This window comes from Dreissena polymorpha, chromosome 4 (assembly GCF_020536995.1).
Source record: "Dreissena polymorpha isolate Duluth1 chromosome 4, UMN_Dpol_1.0, whole genome shotgun sequence".
Classification (NCBI taxonomy): Eukaryota; Metazoa; Mollusca; class Bivalvia; order Myida; family Dreissenidae; genus Dreissena; species Dreissena polymorpha.
In genome coordinates, this window is record NC_068358.1 from 51978502 (window position 1) to 52005261 (window position 26760).

The 26760-nt window shown below is 36.5% G+C and overlaps 1 protein-coding gene across 49 annotated transcripts; it reads right to left on the reverse strand.

Moving 5' to 3' along the window:
• Positions 1–673: 673 nt before the first annotated feature.
• Positions 674–26760, reverse strand: LOC127876126 (E-selectin-like). 49 transcript variants are annotated; one of them, XM_052421118.1, is made up of 3 exons: positions 26649–26760; positions 1768–1974; positions 674–1162 (listed from the first exon to the last, which is right to left on the reverse strand). In XM_052421118.1, the coding sequence occupies exons 1-3, from the start codon at positions 26713–26715 to the stop codon at positions 957–959; spliced, it is 480 nt and encodes a 159-aa protein (XP_052277078.1). In that variant the 5' UTR covers positions 26716–26760; the 3' UTR covers positions 674–956. The 49 variants fall into 49 exon arrangements, with proteins under 49 accessions (XP_052277078.1, XP_052277074.1, XP_052277072.1 ...); XM_052421114.1 differs by lacking the exon at positions 1768–1974 and adding an exon at positions 4338–4544; XM_052421112.1 differs by lacking the exon at positions 1768–1974 and adding an exon at positions 6908–7114 and having other exon boundaries at positions 675–1162.

A 26760-nucleotide genomic window follows, 5' to 3' on the forward strand; every position in this document is an offset into this window, starting at 1 on the left:
GAATCGTGATGGTTGATATGGAGATAACCGTATTTTTCAACGTTCGTGTTTGTGTTATACGATACCATGGACATAGAATGCTCGATTACATATATCAAGCAATCTCGGTAGCCTCAGTACATATGGTTGGAAATGATGATGATGCTTTATCAAAGGGCTTATCTAAATAGCTCCGAACTGATGAGCGATACTGTGCTCAATGATTCTGGCATTTCAATTGGATTTAGATTAATTAAAACTATACATAAATTGCAATCAATGTGTGGAACATCGTATTGTGTTGACCATTTATTTGAACAGTGATTAACGAGTCTGCATTGTAATAATATTGGTTGATAGTTAGGAGACAGTATTCAATGCTCGTTTATGTGTTATTTGTTACCGTGGACCTAGAAGTCACGGTTGAACATGTGTATGATCTCGATACTTCATGAACAATATCACGTTTAGGTAGATTTCCATTGGTTTGTATAGCACGGGTTTATTGGTTGACGTTGTGAAAACGTTCTCACGAAACCAACGACTGCGTTAAAATGCTACGGAACAGCAAATCATCCATGAAATTTTGCATTTGTATGTACACCAGTACCATGAAAAGCAACACTACACGTCAACATCGCTCAACAGGATGTGTCTATTCCAAATATAAAACGCACCAATAGTTGAACTATTCGAACATGTGTATGCAGGCATGACATCATAATGATGTGCCCATTGATAACGCCATTTACCTGTTCGGTTTTGCCAGCCACAGATTGCACACAGCTATTTCTTAAAGTGGCATATGGCAAATCCATTTGGTCTTTTGTATTTTATACTGAACACGCACCAATATAAGCAGTATATTATGTACGCACATATTATATATCCGTTTATGCAAATAAGTATAGGAATATGCAATATAAGACCGCATACTGTTTCAGTTATAAAACATCACATTAGTAATAACAAGTATATCATATACCCTTCGGTTCACATGTGTATGTGGTATTCCACTTCCCATTCGATTCACATTGTGCACTTCTAGTCATGTCGCTGTTTCCAGTGCCTTTCGTGATCCTGTTTCCTTCGCCACATGATATAGTTGCAAACGAATTGACAGTCTTATTTTCAGTCGAATATGTTATATTGGCTTTGTCTATGGTTGGGATGTTTTCACATTCTGCGAAACAGAGAGCAATTATTTATTATTTTATTAAATAATGCATATATTAATTGAAAACTTATACCTCAAATATATGAGCAGAAAAAAACCCATCTGACTTGAACACGAACTGTTAATGCAATGCTTGTCTATTTTATTTCTTCCGTCATATTTATGGAGCACACACAACATACCGCACTAGTCCTTAAACCTATTTTAACAAAGTAAATAATCATATTGTTAAAGGGATGTTAATGCCAAGCTTTACAGGTAAATGCCTTCCCAAATCCTGCACTAAACAAACTTGGCCATAGTAGATAGTTCAATTACATTCACACGAAAATAGTACGGGGTATATACGGAAAAGCCCCTGCATGTACAAGAGCCATTGTCAGTCACCATGTGTCATTACCAAACTATATTCGAACGGTGTTTGTACGTACTCGCAACACTTGCAAAACCATTTACAATCGGGGTTTTTGATAATAATGATGAACATGTAGCATTCAAGAGCTGGTAATTCTAAGCTGTTCAGATTGACGTTTTGAGAAAAAGGCATATAGACTATGTTTCAGGTTGAAGTGTTCCAAAGAATCAATTTGACCAAATTGACTTAAACTTACGTGTTAAATAACATCTTTTATCTGGCGACCATTCCCCACTTAATTGGCATGTTATGTTTTGCGTGGTCACCGGAGCACCTGCACTTGAGCTATTCAGCCAGTAATTGGTTTCACATGTTAGTGTCAGTTGTGACCCGACAGTCTTGTCCGTAGAGCTACTCTCAGGGTTCCAATGTCTAAGAGCAGAATCATTTCGGAGGATACACACTGCAATGTAAAGACATTCTCGATACATTAAGAGTTGGTTAAATTGCATTTTCACATAAAGAGAAAACATATTTTTGAGATTACGAGTATAAATTGGTAAGGTTATTTACAACGTAACTTACACGTTTTATGAACCATACGCCACATGCTATGTACTCATGAGCACCATAAAGAAAGTTGTATTACGTGTGATATGTATGTTATCTCAAGGCATATCACAAAATGCCCCGAATGCGAGACTACCTCACAACATCGACGCGATCGATACTCATTCTCACATCACTACGTTAGAGAAATATGCCATGTATGATACGCATTATATCAAATAATAATCATTAAGATAGTAATTCAAATGGTGAGCTTGTTATTGCACGTTTTCCAATCTAGGTAACTCCAGTAAATTTGATGCGTAATAGTGACTATTTCACAAAGGTCTTTGCGTCATTACTCCGAATCCATGTGTGTTAATGTGTTCGCTGAAACCTATTGTGGCAGTGTGATTTTCATTTAGATTAAACACCAAAAAATACCAATTAAATGTCGGTAACATTGTACGTTTGATAATCGTTGAAATTTGATCAATGAGGCTGAATTGGAATCGTGATGGTTGATATGGAGATAACCGTATTTTTCAACGTTCGTGTTTGTGTTATACGATACCATGGACATAGAATGCTCGATTACATATATCAAGCAATCTCGGTAGCCTCAGTACATATGGTTGGAAATGATGATGATGCTTTATCAAAGGGCTTATCTAAATAGCTCCGAACTGATGAGCGATACTGTGCTCAATGATTCTGGCATTTCAATTGGATTTAGATTAATTAAAACTATACATAAATTGCAATCAATGTGTGGAACATCGTATTGTGTTGACCATTTATTTGAACAGTGATTAACGAGTCTGCATTGTAATAATATTGGTTGATAGTTAGGAGACAGTATTCAATGCTCGTTTATGTGTTATTTGTTACCGTGGACCTAGAAGTCACGGTTGAACATGTGTATGATCTCGATACTTCATGAACAATATCACGTTTAGGTAGATTTCCATTGGTTTGTATAGCACGGGTTTATTGGTTGACGTTGTGAAAACGTTCTCACGAAACCAACGACTGCGTTAAAATGCTACGGAACAGCAAATCATCCATGAAATTTTGCATTTGTATGTACACCAGTACCATGAAAAGCAACACTACACGTCAACATCGCTCAACAGGATGTGTCTATTCCAAATATAAAACGCACCAATAGTTGAACTATTCGAACATGTGTATGCAGGCATGACATCATAATGATGTGCCCATTGATAACGCCATTTACCTGTTCGGTTTTGCCAGCCACAGATTGCACACAGCTATTTCTTAAAGTGGCATATGGCAAATCCATTTGGTCTTTTGTATTTTATACTGAACACGCACCAATATAAGCAGTATATTATGTACGCACATATTATATATCCGTTTATGCAAATAAGTATAGGAATATGCAATATAAGACCGCATACTGTTTCAGTTATAAAACATCACATTAGTAATAACAAGTATATCATATACCCTTCGGTTCACATGTGTATGTGGTATTCCACTTCCCATTCGATTCACATTGTGCACTTCTAGTCATGTCGCTGTTTCCAGTGCCTTTCGTGATCCTGTTTCCTTCGCCACATGATATAGTTGCAAACGAATTGACAGTCTTATTTTCAGTCGAATATGTTATATTGGCTTTGTCTATGGTTGGGATGTTTTCACATTCTGCGAAACAGAGAGCAATTATTTATTATTTTATTAAATAATGCATATATTAATTGAAAACTTATACCTCAAATATATGAGCAGAAAAAAAACCCATCTGACTTGAACACGAACTGTTAATGCAATGCTTGTCTATTTTATTTCTTCCGTCATATTTATGGAGCACACACAACATACCGCACTAGTCCTTAAACCTATTTTAACAAAGTAAATAATCATATTGTTAAAGGGATGTTAATGCCAAGCTTTACAGGTAAATGCCTTCCCAAATCCTGCACTAAACAAACTTGGCCATAGTAGATAGTTCAATTACATTCACACGAAAATAGTACGGGGTATATACGGAAAAGCCCCTGCATGTACAAGAGCCATTGTCAGTCACCATGTGTCATTACCAAACTATATTCGAACGGTGTTTGTACGTACTCGCAACACTTGCAAAACCATTTACAATCGGGGTTTTTGATAATAATGATGAACATGTAGCATTCAAGAGCTGGTAATTCTAAGCTGTTCAGATTGACGTTTTGAGAAAAAGGCATATAGACTATGTTTCAGGTTGAAGTGTTCCAAAGAATCAATTTGACCAAATTGACTTAAACTTACGTGTTAAATAACATCTTTTATCTGGCGACCATTCCCCACTTAATTGGCATGTTATGTTTTGCGTGGTCACCGGAGCACCTGCACTTGAGCTATTCAGCCAGTAATTGGTTTCACATGTTAGTGTCAGTTGTGACCCGACAGTCTTGTCCGTAGAGCTACTCTCAGGGTTCCAATGTCTAAGAGCAGAATCATTTCGGAGGATACACACTGCAATGTAAAGACATTCTCGATACATTAAGAGTTGGTTAAATTGCATTTTCACATAAAGAGAAAACATATTTTTGAGATTACGAGTATAAATTGGTAAGGTTATTTACAACGTAACTTACACGTTTTATGAACCATACGCCACATGCTATGTACTCATGAGCACCATAAAGAAAGTTGTATTACGTGTGATATGTATGTTATCTCAAGGCATATCACAAAATGCCCCGAATGCGAGACTACCTCACAACATCGACGCGATCGATACTCATTCTCACATCACTACGTTAGAGAAATATGCCATGTATGATACGCATTATATCAAATAATAATCATTAAGATAGTAATTCAAATGGTGAGCTTGTTATTGCACGTTTTCCAATCTAGGTAACTCCAGTAAATTTGATGCGTAATAGTGACTATTTCACAAAGGTCTTTGCGTCATTACTCCGAATCCATGTGTGTTAATGTGTTCGCTGAAACCTATTGTGGCAGTGTGATTTTCATTTAGATTAAACACCAAAAAATACCAATTAAATGTCGGTAACATTGTACGTTTGATAATCGTTGAAATTTGATCAATGAGGCTGAATTGGAATCGTGATGGTTGATATGGAGATAACCGTATTTTTCAACGTTCGTGTTTGTGTTATACGATACCATGGACATAGAATGCTCGATTACATATATCAAGCAATCTCGGTAGCCTCAGTACATATGGTTGGAAATGATGATGATGCTTTATCAAAGGGCTTATCTAAATAGCTCCGAACTGATGAGCGATACTGTGCTCAATGATTCTGGCATTTCAATTGGATTTAGATTAATTAAAACTATACATAAATTGCAATCAATGTGTGGAACATCGTATTGTGTTGACCATTTATTTGAACAGTGATTAACGAGTCTGCATTGTAATAATATTGGTTGATAGTTAGGAGACAGTATTCAATGCTCGTTTATGTGTTATTTGTTACCGTGGACCTAGAAGTCACGGTTGAACATGTGTATGATCTCGATACTTCATGAACAATATCACGTTTAGGTAGATTTCCATTGGTTTGTATAGCACGGGTTTATTGGTTGACGTTGTGAAAACGTTCTCACGAAACCAACGACTGCGTTAAAATGCTACGGAACAGCAAATCATCCATGAAATTTTGCATTTGTATGTACACCAGTACCATGAAAAGCAACACTACACGTCAACATCGCTCAACAGGATGTGTCTATTCCAAATATAAAACGCACCAATAGTTGAACTATTCGAACATGTGTATGCAGGCATGACATCATAATGATGTGCCCATTGATAACGCCATTTACCTGTTCGGTTTTGCCAGCCACAGATTGCACACAGCTATTTCTTAAAGTGGCATATGGCAAATCCATTTGGTCTTTTGTATTTTATACTGAACACGCACCAATATAAGCAGTATATTATGTACGCACATATTATATATCCGTTTATGCAAATAAGTATAGGAATATGCAATATAAGACCGCATACTGTTTCAGTTATAAAACATCACATTAGTAATAACAAGTATATCATATACCCTTCGGTTCACATGTGTATGTGGTATTCCACTTCCCATTCGATTCACATTGTGCACTTCTAGTCATGTCGCTGTTTCCAGTGCCTTTCGTGATCCTGTTTCCTTCGCCACATGATATAGTTGCAAACGAATTGACAGTCTTATTTTCAGTCGAATATGTTATATTGGCTTTGTCTATGGTTGGGATGTTTTCACATTCTGCGAAACAGAGAGCAATTATTTATTATTTTATTAAATAATGCATATATTAATTGAAAACTTATACCTCAAATATATGAGCAGAAAAAAAACCCATCTGACTTGAACACGAACTGTTAATGCAATGCTTGTCTATTTTATTTCTTCCGTCATATTTATGGAGCACACACAACATACCGCACTAGTCCTTAAACCTATTTTAACAAAGTAAATAATCATATTGTTAAAGGGATGTTAATGCCAAGCTTTACAGGTAAATGCCTTCCCAAATCCTGCACTAAACAAACTTGGCCATAGTAGATAGTTCAATTACATTCACACGAAAATAGTACGGGGTATATACGGAAAAGCCCCTGCATGTACAAGAGCCATTGTCAGTCACCATGTGTCATTACCAAACTATATTCGAACGGTGTTTGTACGTACTCGCAACACTTGCAAAACCATTTACAATCGGGGTTTTTGATAATAATGATGAACATGTAGCATTCAAGAGCTGGTAATTCTAAGCTGTTCAGATTGACGTTTTGAGAAAAAGGCATATAGACTATGTTTCAGGTTGAAGTGTTCCAAAGAATCAATTTGACCAAATTGACTTAAACTTACGTGTTAAATAACATCTTTTATCTGGCGACCATTCCCCACTTAATTGGCATGTTATGTTTTGCGTGGTCACCGGAGCACCTGCACTTGAGCTATTCAGCCAGTAATTGGTTTCACATGTTAGTGTCAGTTGTGACCCGACAGTCTTGTCCGTAGAGCTACTCTCAGGGTTCCAATGTCTAAGAGCAGAATCATTTCGGAGGATACACACTGCAATGTAAAGACATTCTCGATACATTAAGAGTTGGTTAAATTGCATTTTCACATAAAGAGAAAACATATTTTTGAGATTACGAGTATAAATTGGTAAGGTTATTTACAACGTAACTTACACGTTTTATGAACCATACGCCACATGCTATGTACTCATGAGCACCATAAAGAAAGTTGTATTACGTGTGATATGTATGTTATCTCAAGGCATATCACAAAATGCCCCGAATGCGAGACTACCTCACAACATCGACGCGATCGATACTCATTCTCACATCACTACGTTAGAGAAATATGCCATGTATGATACGCATTATATCAAATAATAATCATTAAGATAGTAATTCAAATGGTGAGCTGGTTATTGCACGTTTTCCAATCTAGGTAACTCCAGTAAATTTGATGCGTAATAGTGACTATTTCACAAAGGTCTTTGCGTCATTACTCCGAATCCATGTGTGTTAATGTGTTCGCTGAAACCTATTGTGGCAGTGTGATTTTCATTTAGATTAAACACCAAAAAATACCAATTAAATGTCGGTAACATTGTACGTTTGATAATCGTTGAAATTTGATCAATGAGGCTGAATTGGAATCGTGATGGTTGATATGGAGATAACCGTATTTTTCAACGTTCGTGTTTGTGTTATACGATACCATGGACATAGAATGCTCGATTACATATATCAAGCAATCTCGGTAGCCTCAGTACATATGGTTGGAAATGATGATGATGCTTTATCAAAGGGCTTATCTAAATAGCTCCGAACTGATGAGCGATACTGTGCTCAATGATTCTGGCATTTCAATTGGATTTAGATTAATTAAAACTATACATAAATTGCAATCAATGTGTGGAACATCGTATTGTGTTGACCATTTATTTGAACAGTGATTAACGAGTCTGCATTGTAATAATATTGGTTGATAGTTAGGAGACAGTATTCAATGCTCGTTTATGTGTTATTTGTTACCGTGGACCTAGAAGTCACGGTTGAACATGTGTATGATCTCGATACTTCATGAACAATATCACGTTTAGGTAGATTTCCATTGGTTTGTATAGCACGGGTTTATTGGTTGACGTTGTGAAAACGTTCTCACGAAACCAACGACTGCGTTAAAATGCTACGGAACAGCAAATCATCCATGAAATTTTGCATTTGTATGTACACCAGTACCATGAAAAGCAACACTACACGTCAACATCGCTCAACAGGATGTGTCTATTCCAAATATAAAACGCACCAATAGTTGAACTATTCGAACATGTGTATGCAGGCATGACATCATAATGATGTGCCCATTGATAACGCCATTTACCTGTTCGGTTTTGCCAGCCACAGATTGCACACAGCTATTTCTTAAAGTGGCATATGGCAAATCCATTTGGTCTTTTGTATTTTATACTGAACACGCACCAATATAAGCAGTATATTATGTACGCACATATTATATATCCGTTTATGCAAATAAGTATAGGAATATGCAATATAAGACCGCATACTGTTTCAGTTATAAAACATCACATTAGTAATAACAAGTATATCATATACCCTTCGGTTCACATGTGTATGTGGTATTCCACTTCCCATTCGATTCACATTGTGCACTTCTAGTCATGTCGCTGTTTCCAGTGCCTTTCGTGATCCTGTTTCCTTCGCCACATGATATAGTTGCAAACGAATTGACAGTCTTATTTTCAGTCGAATATGTTATATTGGCTTTGTCTATGGTTGGGATGTTTTCACATTCTGCGAAACAGAGAGCAATTATTTATTATTTTATTAAATAATGCATATATTAATTGAAAACTTATACCTCAAATATATGAGCAGAAAAAAACCCATCTGACTTGAACACGAACTGTTAATGCAATGCTTGTCTATTTTATTTCTTCCGTCATATTTATGGAGCACACACAACATACCGCACTAGTCCTTAAACCTATTTTAACAAAGTAAATAATCATATTGTTAAAGGGATGTTAATGCCAAGCTTTACAGGTAAATGCCTTCCCAAATCCTGCACTAAACAAACTTGGCCATAGTAGATAGTTCAATTACATTCACACGAAAATAGTACGGGGTATATACGGAAAAGCCCCTGCATGTACAAGAGCCATTGTCAGTCACCATGTGTCATTACCAAACTATATTCGAACGGTGTTTGTACGTACTCGCAACACTTGCAAAACCATTTACAATCGGGGTTTTTGATAATAATGATGAACATGTAGCATTCAAGAGCTGGTAATTCTAAGCTGTTCAGATTGACGTTTTGAGAAAAAGGCATATAGACTATGTTTCAGGTTGAAGTGTTCCAAAGAATCAATTTGACCAAATTGACTTAAACTTACGTGTTAAATAACATCTTTTATCTGGCGACCATTCCCCACTTAATTGGCATGTTATGTTTTGCGTGGTCACCGGAGCACCTGCACTTGAGCTATTCAGCCAGTAATTGGTTTCACATGTTAGTGTCAGTTGTGACCCGACAGTCTTGTCCGTAGAGCTACTCTCAGGGTTCCAATGTCTAAGAGCAGAATCATTTCGGAGGATACACACTGCAATGTAAAGACATTCTCGATACATTAAGAGTTGGTTAAATTGCATTTTCACATAAAGAGAAAACATATTTTTGAGATTACGAGTATAAATTGGTAAGGTTATTTACAACGTAACTTACACGTTTTATGAACCATACGCCACATGCTATGTACTCATGAGCACCATAAAGAAAGTTGTATTACGTGTGATATGTATGTTATCTCAAGGCATATCACAAAATGCCCCGAATGCGAGACTACCTCACAACATCGACGCGATCGATACTCATTCTCACATCACTACGTTAGAGAAATATGCCATGTATGATACGCATTATATCAAATAATAATCATTAAGATAGTAATTCAAATGGTGAGCTGGTTATTGCACGTTTTCCAATCTAGGTAACTCCAGTAAATTTGATGCGTAATAGTGACTATTTCACAAAGGTCTTTGCGTCATTACTCCGAATCCATGTGTGTTAATGTGTTCGCTGAAACCTATTGTGGCAGTGTGATTTTCATTTAGATTAAACACCAAAAAATACCAATTAAATGTCGGTAACATTGTACGTTTGATAATCGTTGAAATTTGATCAATGAGGCTGAATTGGAATCGTGATGGTTGATATGGAGATAACCGTATTTTTCAACGTTCGTGTTTGTGTTATACGATACCATGGACATAGAATGCTCGATTACATATATCAAGCAATCTCGGTAGCCTCAGTACATATGGTTGGAAATGATGATGATGCTTTATCAAAGGGCTTATCTAAATAGCTCCGAACTGATGAGCGATACTGTGCTCAATGATTCTGGCATTTCAATTGGATTTAGATTAATTAAAACTATACATAAATTGCAATCAATGTGTGGAACATCGTATTGTGTTGACCATTTATTTGAACAGTGATTAACGAGTCTGCATTGTAATAATATTGGTTGATAGTTAGGAGACAGTATTCAATGCTCGTTTATGTGTTATTTGTTACCGTGGACCTAGAAGTCACGGTTGAACATGTGTATGATCTCGATACTTCATGAACAATATCACGTTTAGGTAGATTTCCATTGGTTTGTATAGCACGGGTTTATTGGTTGACGTTGTGAAAACGTTCTCACGAAACCAACGACTGCGTTAAAATGCTACGGAACAGCAAATCATCCATGAAATTTTGCATTTGTATGTACACCAGTACCATGAAAAGCAACACTACACGTCAACATCGCTCAACAGGATGTGTCTATTCCAAATATAAAACGCACCAATAGTTGAACTATTCGAACATGTGTATGCAGGCATGACATCATAATGATGTGCCCATTGATAACGCCATTTACCTGTTCGGTTTTGCCAGCCACAGATTGCACACAGCTATTTCTTAAAGTGGCATATGGCAAATCCATTTGGTCTTTTGTATTTTATACTGAACACGCACCAATATAAGCAGTATATTATGTACGCACATATTATATATCCGTTTATGCAAATAAGTATAGGAATATGCAATATAAGACCGCATACTGTTTCAGTTATAAAACATCACATTAGTAATAACAAGTATATCATATACCCTTCGGTTCACATGTGTATGTGGTATTCCACTTCCCATTCGATTCACATTGTGCACTTCTAGTCATGTCGCTGTTTCCAGTGCCTTTCGTGATCCTGTTTCCTTCGCCACATGATATAGTTGCAAACGAATTGACAGTCTTATTTTCAGTCGAATATGTTATATTGGCTTTGTCTATGGTTGGGATGTTTTCACATTCTGCGAAACAGAGAGCAATTATTTATTATTTTATTAAATAATGCATATATTAATTGAAAACTTATACCTCAAATATATGAGCAGAAAAAAACCCATCTGACTTGAACACGAACTGTTAATGCAATGCTTGTCTATTTTATTTCTTCCGTCATATTTATGGAGCACACACAACATACCGCACTAGTCCTTAAACCTATTTTAACAAAGTAAATAATCATATTGTTAAAGGGATGTTAATGCCAAGCTTTACAGGTAAATGCCTTCCCAAATCCTGCACTAAACAAACTTGGCCATAGTAGATAGTTCAATTACATTCACACGAAAATAGTACGGGGTATATACGGAAAAGCCCCTGCATGTACAAGAGCCATTGTCAGTCACCATGTGTCATTACCAAACTATATTCGAACGGTGTTTGTACGTACTCGCAACACTTGCAAAACCATTTACAATCGGGGTTTTTGATAATAATGATGAACATGTAGCATTCAAGAGCTGGTAATTCTAAGCTGTTCAGATTGACGTTTTGAGAAAAAGGCATATAGACTATGTTTCAGGTTGAAGTGTTCCAAAGAATCAATTTGACCAAATTGACTTAAACTTACGTGTTAAATAACATCTTTTATCTGGCGACCATTCCCCACTTAATTGGCATGTTATGTTTTGCGTGGTCACCGGAGCACCTGCACTTGAGCTATTCAGCCAGTAATTGGTTTCACATGTTAGTGTCAGTTGTGACCCGACAGTCTTGTCCGTAGAGCTACTCTCAGGGTTCCAATGTCTAAGAGCAGAATCATTTCGGAGGATACACACTGCAATGTAAAGACATTCTCGATACATTAAGAGTTGGTTAAATTGCATTTTCACATAAAGAGAAAACATATTTTTGAGATTACGAGTATAAATTGGTAAGGTTATTTACAACGTAACTTACACGTTTTATGAACCATACGCCACATGCTATGTACTCATGAGCACCATAAAGAAAGTTGTATTACGTGTGATATGTATGTTATCTCAAGGCATATCACAAAATGCCCCGAATGCGAGACTACCTCACAACATCGACGCGATCGATACTCATTCTCACATCACTACGTTAGAGAAATATGCCATGTATGATACGCATTATATCAAATAATAATCATTAAGATAGTAATTCAAATGGTGAGCTGGTTATTGCACGTTTTCCAATCTAGGTAACTCCAGTAAATTTGATGCGTAATAGTGACTATTTCACAAAGGTCTTTGCGTCATTACTCCGAATCCATGTGTGTTAATGTGTTCGCTGAAACCTATTGTGGCAGTGTGATTTTCATTTAGATTAAACACCAAAAAATACCAATTAAATGTCGGTAACATTGTACGTTTGATAATCGTTGAAATTTGATCAATGAGGCTGAATTGGAATCGTGATGGTTGATATGGAGATAACCGTATTTTTCAACGTTCGTGTTTGTGTTATACGATACCATGGACATAGAATGCTCGATTACATATATCAAGCAATCTCGGTAGCCTCAGTACATATGGTTGGAAATGATGATGATGCTTTATCAAAGGGCTTATCTAAATAGCTCCGAACTGATGAGCGATACTGTGCTCAATGATTCTGGCATTTCAATTGGATTTAGATTAATTAAAACTATACATAAATTGCAATCAATGTGTGGAACATCGTATTGTGTTGACCATTTATTTGAACAGTGATTAACGAGTCTGCATTGTAATAATATTGGTTGATAGTTAGGAGACAGTATTCAATGCTCGTTTATGTGTTATTTGTTACCGTGGACCTAGAAGTCACGGTTGAACATGTGTATGATCTCGATACTTCATGAACAATATCACGTTTAGGTAGATTTCCATTGGTTTGTATAGCACGGGTTTATTGGTTGACGTTGTGAAAACGTTCTCACGAAACCAACGACTGCGTTAAAATGCTACGGAACAGCAAATCATCCATGAAATTTTGCATTTGTATGTACACCAGTACCATGAAAAGCAACACTACACGTCAACATCGCTCAACAGGATGTGTCTATTCCAAATATAAAACGCACCAATAGTTGAACTATTCGAACATGTGTATGCAGGCATGACATCATAATGATGTGCCCATTGATAACGCCATTTACCTGTTCGGTTTTGCCAGCCACAGATTGCACACAGCTATTTCTTAAAGTGGCATATGGCAAATCCATTTGGTCTTTTGTATTTTATACTGAACACGCACCAATATAAGCAGTATATTATGTACGCACATATTATATATCCGTTTATGCAAATAAGTATAGGAATATGCAATATAAGACCGCATACTGTTTCAGTTATAAAACATCACATTAGTAATAACAAGTATATCATATACCCTTCGGTTCACATGTGTATGTGGTATTCCACTTCCCATTCGATTCACATTGTGCACTTCTAGTCATGTCGCTGTTTCCAGTGCCTTTCGTGATCCTGTTTCCTTCGCCACATGATATAGTTGCAAACGAATTGACAGTCTTATTTTCAGTCGAATATGTTATATTGGCTTTGTCTATGGTTGGGATGTTTTCACATTCTGCGAAACAGAGAGCAATTATTTATTATTTTATTAAATAATGCATATATTAATTGAAAACTTATACCTCAAATATATGAGCAGAAAAAAAACCATCTGACTTGAACACGAACTGTTAATGCAATGCTTGTCTATTTTATTTCTTCCGTCATATTTATGGAGCACACACAACATACCGCACTAGTCCTTAAACCTATTTTAACAAAGTAAATAATCATATTGTTAAAGGGATGTTAATGCCAAGCTTTACAGGTAAATGCCTTCCCAAATCCTGCACTAAACAAACTTGGCCATAGTAGATAGTTCAATTACATTCACACGAAAATAGTACGGGGTATATACGGAAAAGCCCCTGCATGTACAAGAGCCATTGTCAGTCACCATGTGTCATTACCAAACTATATTCGAACGGTGTTTGTACGTACTCGCAACACTTGCAAAACCATTTACAATCGGGGTTTTTGATAATAATGATGAACATGTAGCATTCAAGAGCTGGTAATTCTAAGCTGTTCAGATTGACGTTTTGAGAAAAAGGCATATAGACTATGTTTCAGGTTGAAGTGTTCCAAAGAATCAATTTGACCAAATTGACTTAAACTTACGTGTTAAATAACATCTTTTATCTGGCGACCATTCCCCACTTAATTGGCATGTTATGTTTTGCGTGGTCACCGGAGCACCTGCACTTGAGCTATTCAGCCAGTAATTGGTTTCACATGTTAGTGTCAGTTGTGACCCGACAGTCTTGTCCGTAGAGCTACTCTCAGGGTTCCAATGTCTAAGAGCAGAATCATTTCGGAGGATACACACTGCAATGTAAAGACATTCTCGATACATTAAGAGTTGGTTAAATTGCATTTTCACATAAAGAGAAAACATATTTTTGAGATTACGAGTATAAATTGGTAAGGTTATTTACAACGTAACTTACACGTTTTATGAACCATACGCCACATGCTATGTACTCATGAGCACCATAAAGAAAGTTGTATTACGTGTGATATGTATGTTATCTCAAGGCATATCACAAAATGCCCCGAATGCGAGACTACCTCACAACATCGACGCGATCGATACTCATTCTCACATCACTACGTTAGAGAAATATGCCATGTATGATACGCATTATATCAAATAATAATCATTAAGATAGTAATTCAAATGGTGAGCTGGTTATTGCACGTTTTCCAATCTAGGTAACTCCAGTAAATTTGATGCGTAATAGTGACTATTTCACAAAGGTCTTTGCGTCATTACTCCGAATCCATGTGTGTTAATGTGTTCGCTGAAACCTATTGTGGCAGTGTGATTTTCATTTAGATTAAACACCAAAAAATACCAATTAAATGTCGGTAACATTGTACGTTTGATAATCGTTGAAATTTGATCAATGAGGCTGAATTGGAATCGTGATGGTTGATATGGAGATAACCGTATTTTTCAACGTTCGTGTTTGTGTTATACGATACCATGGACATAGAATGCTCGATTACATATATCAAGCAATCTCGGTAGCCTCAGTACATATGGTTGGAAATGATGATGATGCTTTATCAAAGGGCTTATCTAAATAGCTCCGAACTGATGAGCGATACTGTGCTCAATGATTCTGGCATTTCAATTGGATTTAGATTAATTAAAACTATACATAAATTGCAATCAATGTGTGGAACATCGTATTGTGTTGACCATTTATTTGAACAGTGATTAACGAGTCTGCATTGTAATAATATTGGTTGATAGTTAGGAGACAGTATTCAATGCTCGTTTATGTGTTATTTGTTACCGTGGACCTAGAAGTCACGGTTGAACATGTGTATGATCTCGATACTTCATGAACAATATCACGTTTAGGTAGATTTCCATTGGTTTGTATAGCACGGGTTTATTGGTTGACGTTGTGAAAACGTTCTCACGAAACCAACGACTGCGTTAAAATGCTACGGAACAGCAAATCATCCATGAAATTTTGCATTTGTATGTACACCAGTACCATGAAAAGCAACACTACACGTCAACATCGCTCAACAGGATGTGTCTATTCCAAATATAAAACGCACCAATAGTTGAACTATTCGAACATGTGTATGCAGGCATGACATCATAATGATGTGCCCATTGATAACGCCATTTACCTGTTCGGTTTTGCCAGCCACAGATTGCACACAGCTATTTCTTAAAGTGGCATATGGCAAATCCATTTGGTCTTTTGTATTTTATACTGAACACGCACCAATATAAGCAGTATATTATGTACGCACATATTATATATCCGTTTATGCAAATAAGTATAGGAATATGCAATATAAGACCGCATACTGTTTCAGTTATAAAACATCACATTAGTAATAACAAGTATATCATATACCCTTCGGTTCACATGTGTATGTGGTATTCCACTTCCCATTCGATTCACATTGTGCACTTCTAGTCATGTCGCTGTTTCCAGTGCCTTTCGTGATCCTGTTTCCTTCGCCACATGATATAGTTGCAAACGAATTGACAGTCTTATTTTCAGTCGAATATGTTATATTGGCTTTGTCTATGGTTGGGATGTTTTCACATTCTGCGAAACAGAGAGCAATTATTTATTATTTTATTAAATAATGCATATATTAATTGAAAACTTATACCTCAAATATATGAGCAGAAAAAAAACCATCTGACTTGAACACGAACTGTTAATGCAATGCTTGTCTATTTTATTTCTTCCGTCATATTTATGGAGCACACACAACATACCGCACTAGTCCTTAAACCTATTTTAACAAAGTAAATAATCATATTGTTAAAGGGATGTTAATGCCAAGCTTTACAGGTAAATGCCTTCCCAAATCCTGCACTAAACAAACTTGGCCATAGTAGATAGTTCAATTACATTCACACGAAAATAGTACGGGGTATATACGGAAAAGCCCCTGCATGTACAAGAGCCATTGTCAGTCACCATGTGTCATTACCAAACTATATTCGAACGGTGTTTGTACGTACTCGCAACACTTGCAAAACCATTTACAATCGGGGTTTTTGATAATAATGATGAACATGTAGCATTCAAGAGCTGGTAATTCTAAGCTGTTCAGATTGACGTTTTGAGAAAAAGGCATATAGACTATGTTTCAGGTTGAAGTGTTCCAAAGAATCAATTTGACCAAATTGACTTAAACTTACGTGTTAAATAACATCTTTTATCTGGCGACCATTCCCCACTTAATTGGCATGTTATGTTTTGCGTGGTCACCGGAGCACCTGCACTTGAGCTATTCAGCCAGTAATTGGTTTCACATGTTAGTGTCAGTTGTGACCCGACAGTCTTGTCCGTAGAGCTACTCTCAGGGTTCCAATGTCTAAGAGCAGAATCATTTCGGAGGATACACACTGCAATGTAAAGACATTCTCGATACATTAAGAGTTGGTTAAATTGCATTTTCACATAAAGAGAAAACATATTTTTGAGATTACGAGTATAAATTGGTAAGGTTATTTACAACGTAACTTACACGTTTTATGAACCATACGCCACATGCTATGTACTCATGAGCACCATAAAGAAAGTTGTATTACGTGTGATATGTATGTTATCTCAAGGCATATCACAAAATGCCCCGAATGCGAGACTACCTCACAACATCGACGCGATCGATACTCATTCTCACATCACTACGTTAGAGAAATATGCCATGTATGATACGCATTATATCAAATAATAATCATTAAGATAGTAATTCAAATGGTGAGCTGGTTATTGCACGTTTTCCAATCTAGGTAACTCCAGTAAATTTGATGCGTAATAGTGACTATTTCACAAAGGTCTTTGCGTCATTACTCCGAATCCATGTGTGTTAATGTGTTCGCTGAAACCTATTGTGGCAGTGTGATTTTCATTTAGATTAAACACCAAAAAATACCAATTAAATGTCGGTAACATTGTACGTTTGATAATCGTTGAAATTTGATCAATGAGGCTGAATTGGAATCGTGATGGTTGATATGGAGATAACCGTATTTTTCAACGTTCGTGTTTGTGTTATACGATACCATGGACATAGAATGCTCGATTACATATATCAAGCAATCTCGGTAGCCTCAGTACATATGGTTGGAAATGATGATGATGCTTTATCAAAGGGCTTATCTAAATAGCTCCGAACTGATGAGCGATACTGTGTTCAATGATTCTGGCATTTCAATTGGATTTAGATTAATTAAAACTATACATAAATTGCAATCAATGTGTGGAACATCGTATTGTGTTGACCATTTATTTGAACAGTGATTAACGAGTCTGCATTGTAATAATATTGGTTGATAGTTAGGAGACAGTATTCAATGCTCGTTTATGTGTTATTTGTTACCGTGGACCTAGAAGTCACGGTTGAACATGTGTATGATCTCGATACTTCATGAACAATATCACGTTTAGGTAGATTTCCATTGGTTTGTATAGCACGGGTTTATTGGTTGACGTTGTGAAAACGTTCTCACGAAACCAACGACTGCGTTAAAATGCTACGGAACAGCAAATCATCCATGAAATTTTGCATTTGTATGTACACCAGTACCATGAAAAGCAACACTACACGTCAACATCGCTCAACAGGATGTGTCTATTCCAAATATAAAACGCACCAATAGTTGAACTATTCGAACATGTGTATGCAGGCATGACATCATAATGATGTGCCCATTGATAACGCCATTTACCTGTTCGGTTTTGCCAGCCACAGATTGCACACAGCTATTTCTTAAAGTGGCATATGGCAAATCCATTTGGTCTTTTGTATTTTATACTGAACACGCACCAATATAAGCAGTATATTATGTACGCACATATTATATATCCGTTTATGCAAATAAGTATAGGAATATGCAATATAAGACCGCATACTGTTTCAGTTATAAAACATCACATTAGTAATAACAAGTATATCATATACCCTTCGGTTCACATGTGTATGTGGTATTCCACTTCCCATTCGATTCACATTGTGCACTTCTAGTCATGTCGCTGTTTCCAGTGCCTTTCGTGATCCTGTTTCCTTCGCCACATGATATAGTTGCAAACGAATTGACAGTCTTATTTTCAGTCGAATATGTTATATTGGCTTTGTCTATGGTTGGGATGTTTTCACATTCTGCGAAACAGAGAGCAATTATTTATTATTTTATTAAATAATGCATATATTAATTGAAAACTTATACCTCAAATATATGAGCAGAAAAAAAACCATCTGACTTGAACACGAACTGTTAATGCAATGCTTGTCTATTTTATTTCTTCCGTCATATTTATGGAGCACACACAACATACCGCACTAGTCCTTAAACCTATTTTAACAAAGTAAATAATCATATTGTTAAAGGGATGTTAATGCCAAGCTTTACAGGTAAATGCCTTCCCAAATCCTGCACTAAACAAACTTGGCCATAGTAGATAGTTCAATTACATTCACACGAAAATAGTACGGGGTATATACGGAAAAGCCCCTGCATGTACAAGAGCCATTGTCAGTCACCATGTGTCATTACCAAACTATATTCGAACGGTGTTTGTACGTACTCGCAACACTTGCAAAACCATTTACAATCGGGGTTTTTGATAATAATGATGAACATGTAGCATTCAAGAGCTGGTAATTCTAAGCTGTTCAGATTGACGTTTTGAGAAAAAGGCATATAGACTATGTTTCAGGTTGAAGTGTTCCAAAGAATCAATTTGACCAAATTGACTTAAACTTACGTGTTAAATAACATCTTTTATCTGGCGACCATTCCCCACTTAATTGGCATGTTATGTTTTGCGTGGTCACCGGAGCACCTGCACTTGAGCTATTCAGCCAGTAATTGGTTTCACATGTTAGTGTCAGTTGTGACCCGACAGTCTTGTCCGTAGAGCTACTCTCAGGGTTCCAATGTCTAAGAGCAGAATCATTTCGGAGGATACACACTGCAATGTAAAGACATTCTCGATACATTAAGAGTTGGTTAAATTGCATTTTCACATAAAGAGAAAACATATTTTTGAGATTACGAGTATAAATTGGTAAGGTTATTTACAACGTAACTTACACGTTTTATGAACCATACGCCACATGCTATGTACTCATGAGCACCATAAAGAAAGTTGTATTACGTGTGATATGTATGTTATCTCAAGGCATATCACAAAATGCCCCGAATGCGAGACTACCTCACAACATCGACGCGATCGATACTCATTCTCACATCACTACGTTAGAGAAATATGCCATGTATGATACGCATTATATCAAATAATAATCATTAAGATAGTAATTCAAATGGTGAGCTGGTTATTGCACGTTTTCCAATCTAGGTAACTCCAGTAAATTTGATGCGTAATAGTGACTATTTCACAAAGGTCTTTGCGTCATTACTCCGAATCCATGTGTGTTAATGTGTTCGCTGAAACCTATTGTGGCAGTGTGATTTTCATTTAGATTAAACACCAAAAAATACCAATTAAATGTCGGTAACATTGTACGTTTGATAATCGTTGAAATTTGATCAATGAGGCTGAATTGGAATCGTGATGGTTGATATGGAGATAACCGTATTTTTCAACGTTCGTGTTTGTGTTATACGATACCATGGACATAGAATGCTCGATTACATATATCAAGCAATCTCGGTAGCCTCAGTACATATGGTTGGAAATGATGATGATGCTTTATCAAAGGGCTTATCTAAATAGCTCCGAACTGATGAGCGATACTGTGCTTCAATGATTCTGGCATTTCAATTGGATTTAGATTAATTAAAACTATACATAAATTGCAATCAATGTGTGGAACATCGTATTGTGTTGACCATTTATTTGAACAGTGATTAACGAGTCTGCATTGTAATAATATTGGTTGATAGTTAGGAGACAGTATTCAATGCTCGTTTATGTGTTATTTGTTACCGTGGACCTAGAAGTCACGGTTGAACATGTGTATGATCTCGATACTTCATGAACAATATCACGTTTAGGTAGATTTCCATTGGTTTGTATAGCACGGGTTTATTGGTTGACGTTGTGAAAACGTTCTCACGAAACCAACGACTGCGTTAAAATGCTACGGAACAGCAAATCATCCATGAAATTTTGCATTTGTATGTACACCAGTACCATGAAAAGCAACACTACACGTCAACATCGCTCAACAGGATGTGTCTATTCCAAATATAAAACGCACCAATAGTTGAACTATTCGAACATGTGTATGCAGGCATGACATCATAATGATGTGCCCATTGATAACGCCATTTACCTGTTCGGTTTTGCCAGCCACAGATTGCACACAGCTATTTCTTAAAGTGGCATATGGCAAATCCATTTGGTCTTTTGTATTTTATACTGAACACGCACCAATATAAGCAGTATATTATGTACGCACATATTATATATCCGTTTATGCAAATAAGTATAGGAATATGCAATATAAGACCGCATACTGTTTCAGTTATAAAACATCACATTAGTAATAACAAGTATATCATATACCCTTCGGTTCACATGTGTATGTGGTATTCCACTTCCCATTCGATTCACATTGTGCACTTCTAGTCATGTCGCTGTTTCCAGTGCCTTTCGTGATCCTGTTTCCTTCGCCACATGATATAGTTGCAAACGAATTGACAGTCTTATTTTCAGTCGAATATGTTATATTGGCTTTGTCTATGGTTGGGATGTTTTCACATTCTGCGAAACAGAGAGCAATTATTTATTATTTTATTAAATAATGCATATATTAATTGAAAACTTATACCTCAAATATATGAGCAAAAAAAAACATCTGACTTGAACACGAACTGTTAATGCAATGCTTGTCTATTTTATTTCTTCCGTCATATTTATGGAGCACACACAACATACCGCACTAGTCCTTAAACCTATTTTAACAAAGTAAATAATCATATTGTTAAAGGGATGTTAATGCCAAGCTTTACAGGTAAATGCCTTCCCAAATCCTGCACTAAACAAACTTGGCCATAGTAGATAGTTCAATTACATTCACACGAAAATAGTACGGGGTATATACGGAAAAGCCCCTGCATGTACAAGAGCCATTGTCAGTCACCATGTGTCATTACCAAACTATATTCGAACGGTGTTTGTACGTACTCGCAACACTTGCAAAACCATTTACAATCGGGGTTTTTGATAATAATGATGAACATGTAGCATTCAAGAGCTGGTAATTCTAAGCTGTTCAGATTGACGTTTTGAGAAAAAGGCATATAGACTATGTTTCAGGTTGAAGTGTTCCAAAGAATCAATTTGACCAAATTGACTTAAACTTACGTGTTAAATAACATCTTTTATCTGGCGACCATTCCCCACTTAATTGGCATGTTATGTTTTGCGTGGTCACCGGAGCACCTGCACTTGAGCTATTCAGCCAGTAATTGGTTTCACATGTTAGTGTCAGTTGTGACCCGACAGTCTTGTCCGTAGAGCTACTCTCAGGGTTCCAATGTCTAAGAGCAGAATCATTTCGGAGGATACACACTGCAATGTAAAGACATTCTCGATACATTAAGAGTTGGTTAAATTGCATTTTCACATAAAGAGAAAACATATTTTTGAGATTACGAGTATAAATTGGTAAGGTTATTTACAACGTAACTTACACGTTTTATGAACCATACGCCACATGCTATGTACTCATGAGCACCATAAAGAAAGTTGTATTACGTGTGATATGTATGTTATCTCAAGGCATATCACAAAATGCCCCGAATGCGAGACTACCTCACAACATCGACGCGATCGATACTCATTCTCACATCACTACGTTAGAGAAATATGCCATGTATGATACGCATTATATCAAATAATAATCATTAAGATAGTAATTCAAATGGTGAGCTGGTTATTGCACGTTTTCCAATCTAGGTAACTCCAGTAAATTTGATGCGTAATAGTGACTATTTCACAAAGGTCTTTGCGTCATTACTCCGAATCCATGTGTGTTAATGTGTTCGCTGAAACCTATTGTGGCAGTGTGATTTTCATTTAGATTAAACACCAAAAAATACCAATTAAATGTCGGTAACATTGTACGTTTGATAATCGTTGAAATTTGATCAATGAGGCTGAATTGGAATCGTGATGGTTGATATGGAGATAACCGTATTTTTCAACGTTCGTGTTTGTGTTATACGATACCATGGACATAGAATGCTCGATTACATATATCAAGCAATCTCGGTAGCCTCAGTACATATGGTTGGAAATGATGATGATGCTTTATCAAAGGGCTTATCTAAATAGCTCCGAACTGATGAGCGATACTGTGTTCAATGATTCTGGCATTTCAATTGGATTTAGATTAATTAAAACTATACATAAATTGCAATCAATGTGTGGAACATCGTATTGTGTTGACCATTTATTTGAACAGTGATTAACGAGTCTGCATTGTAATAATATTGGTTGATAGTTAGGAGACAGTATTCAATGCTCGTTTATGTGTTATTTGTTACCGTGGACCTAGAAGTCACGGTTGAACATGTGTATGATCTCGATACTTCATGAACAATATCACGTTTAGGTAGATTTCCATTGGTTTGTATAGCACGGGTTTATTGGTTGACGTTGTGAAAACGTTCTCACGAAACCAACGACTGCGTTAAAATGCTACGGAACAGCAAATCATCCATGAAATTTTGCATTTGTATGTACACCAGTACCATGAAAAGCAACACTACACGTCAACATCGCTCAACAGGATGTGTCTATTCCAAATATAAAACGCACCAATAGTTGAACTATTCGAACATGTGTATGCAGGCATGACATCATAATGATGTGCCCATTGATAACGCCATTTACCTGTTCGGTTTTGCCAGCCACAGATTGCACACAGCTATTTCTTAAAGTGGCATATGGCAAATCCATTTGGTCTTTTGTATTTTATACTGAACACGCACCAATATAAGCAGTATATTATGTACGCACATATTATATATCCGTTTATGCAAATAAGTATAGGAATATGCAATATAAGACCGCATACTGTTTCAGTTATAAAACATCACATTAGTAATAACAAGTATATCATATACCCTTCGGTTCACATGTGTATGTGGTATTCCACTTCCCATTCGATTCACATTGTGCACTTCTAGTCATGTCGCTGTTTCCAGTGCCTTTCGTGATCCTGTTTCCTTCGCCACATGATATAGTTGCAAACGAATTGACAGTCTTATTTTCAGTCGAATATGTTATATTGGCTTTGTCTATGGTTGGGATGTTTTCACATTCTGCGAAACAGAGAGCAATTATTTATTATTTTATTAAATAATGCATATATTAATTGAAAACTTATACCTCAAATATATGAGCAGAAAAAAACATCTGACTTGAACACGAACTGTTAATGCAATGCTTGTCTATTTTATTTCTTCCGTCATATTTATGGAGCACACACAACATACCGCACTAGTCCTTAAACCTATTTTAACAAAGTAAATAATCATATTGTTAAAGGGATGTTAATGCCAAGCTTTACAGGTAAATGCCTTCCCAAATCCTGCACTAAACAAACTTGGCCATAGTAGATAGTTCAATTACATTCACACGAAAATAGTACGGGGTATATACGGAAAAGCCCCTGCATGTACAAGAGCCATTGTCAGTCACCATGTGTCATTACCAAACTATATTCGAACGGTGTTTGTACGTACTCGCAACACTTGCAAAACCATTTACAATCGGGGTTTTTGATAATAATGATGAACATGTAGCATTCAAGAGCTGGTAATTCTAAGCTGTTCAGATTGACGTTTTGAGAAAAAGGCATATAGACTATGTTTCAGGTTGAAGTGTTCCAAAGAATCAATTTGACCAAATTGACTTAAACTTACGTGTTAAATAACATCTTTTATCTGGCGACCATTCCCCACTTAATTGGCATGTTATGTTTTGCGTGGTCACCGGAGCACCTGCACTTGAGCTATTCAGCCAGTAATTGGTTTCACATGTTAGTGTCAGTTGTGACCCGACAGTCTTGTCCGTAGAGCTACTCTCAGGGTTCCAATGTCTAAGAGCAGAATCATTTCGGAGGATACACACTGCAATGTAAAGACATTCTCGATACATTAAGAGTTGGTTAAATTGCATTTTCACATAAAGAGAAAACATATTTTTGAGATTACGAGTATAAATTGGTAAGGTTATTTACAACGTAACTTACACGTTTTATGAACCATACGCCACATGCTATGTACTCATGAGCACCATAAAGAAAGTTGTATTACGTGTGATATGTATGTTATCTCAAGGCATATCACAAAATGCCCCGAATGCGAGACTACCTCACAACATCGACGCGATCGATACTCATTCTCACATCACTACGTTAGAGAAATATGCCATGTATGATACGCATTATATCAAATAATAATCATTAAGATAGTAATTCAAATGGTGAGCTGGTTATTGCACGTTTTCCAATCTAGGTAACTCCAGTAAATTTGATGCGTAATAGTGACTATTTCACAAAGGTCTTTGCGTCATTACTCCGAATCCATGTGTGTTAATGTGTTCGCTGAAACCTATTGTGGCAGTGTGATTTTCATTTAGATTAAACACCAAAAAATACCAATTAAATGTCGGTAACATTGTACGTTTGATAATCGTTGAAATTTGATCAATGAGGCTGAATTGGAATCGTGATGGTTGATATGGAGATAACCGTATTTTTCGACGTTCGTGTTTGTGTTATACGATACCATGGACATAGAATGCTCGATTACATATATCAAGCAATCTCGGTAGCCTCAGTACATATGGTTGGAAATGATGATGATGCTTTATCAAAGGGCTTATCTAAATAGCTCCGAACTGATGAGCGATACTGTGTTCAATGATTCTGGCATTTCAATTGGATTTAGATTAATTAAAACTATACATAAATTGCAATCGATGTGTGGAACATCGTATTGTGTTGACCATTTGAACAGTGATTAACGAGTCTGCATAGTAATAATATTGGTTGATAGTAAGAGGACATTATTCAACGCTCGTGTATGTGTTATTTGTTACCGTGGGCCTAGAAACCACGACATTACATGTGTATGATCTCGATACTTCATGAACAATAGCACGTTTAGATAGATTTCCATTGGGTTATATAGCACGGGTTGATTGTTTGACGTTTTGAAAACTTTTTCACATAACCAACAACTGCAATACAATGCAACGGAACAGCAAAACCATGAAATAATGCATTTGTATGTACGCCATTACCACGAAAAGCAACACTACACGCAAAAAACGCTGAACATGATGTGTCCATTCGAAATATAAAACTAACCTACAGTTGAACTATTCGAACATTTATATGCAGGCATGCCGTCATAATGATGTGCCCATTACTAAGGCCATTTACGTTTTCGGTTTTGCCAGCCACAGATTGCACACAGCGATGTCTCAAAGTGGCATATGGCAAATCCATCTAGTCTTTTGTATTTTATACTGAACACGCACCAATATTAGCAGTATAATTATTATGTACGCACACATAATATATCCGTTTATGCAAATAAGTATAGGAAAGCAATATAAGACCGCATACTGTTTCAGTTATAAAACATCACATTAGTAATAAAAAGTATAACATATACCCTTCGGTTCACATGTGTATGTGGTATTCCACTTCCCATTCGATTCACATTGTACACTTCTAGCCATGTCGCTGTTTCCAGTGCCGCTCGTTATCCTGTATCCTTCGCGACA

Coding starts and splice junctions, on each gene's coding strand:
- LOC127876126 (XM_052421118.1), bottom strand. CDS start 26,715: ATGGCTAGAAGTGTACAATGTGAATCGAATGGGAAGTGGAATACCACA. Junction 1,975..26,648: donor ATACACATGTGAACCGAAGG/GTATATGTTATA, acceptor TTTACATTGCAG/TGTGTATCCTCCGAAATGAT. Junction 1,163..1,767: donor TAAAAGATGTTATTTAACAC/GTAAGTTTAAGT, acceptor TCTGTTTCGCAG/AATGTGAAAACATCCCAACC.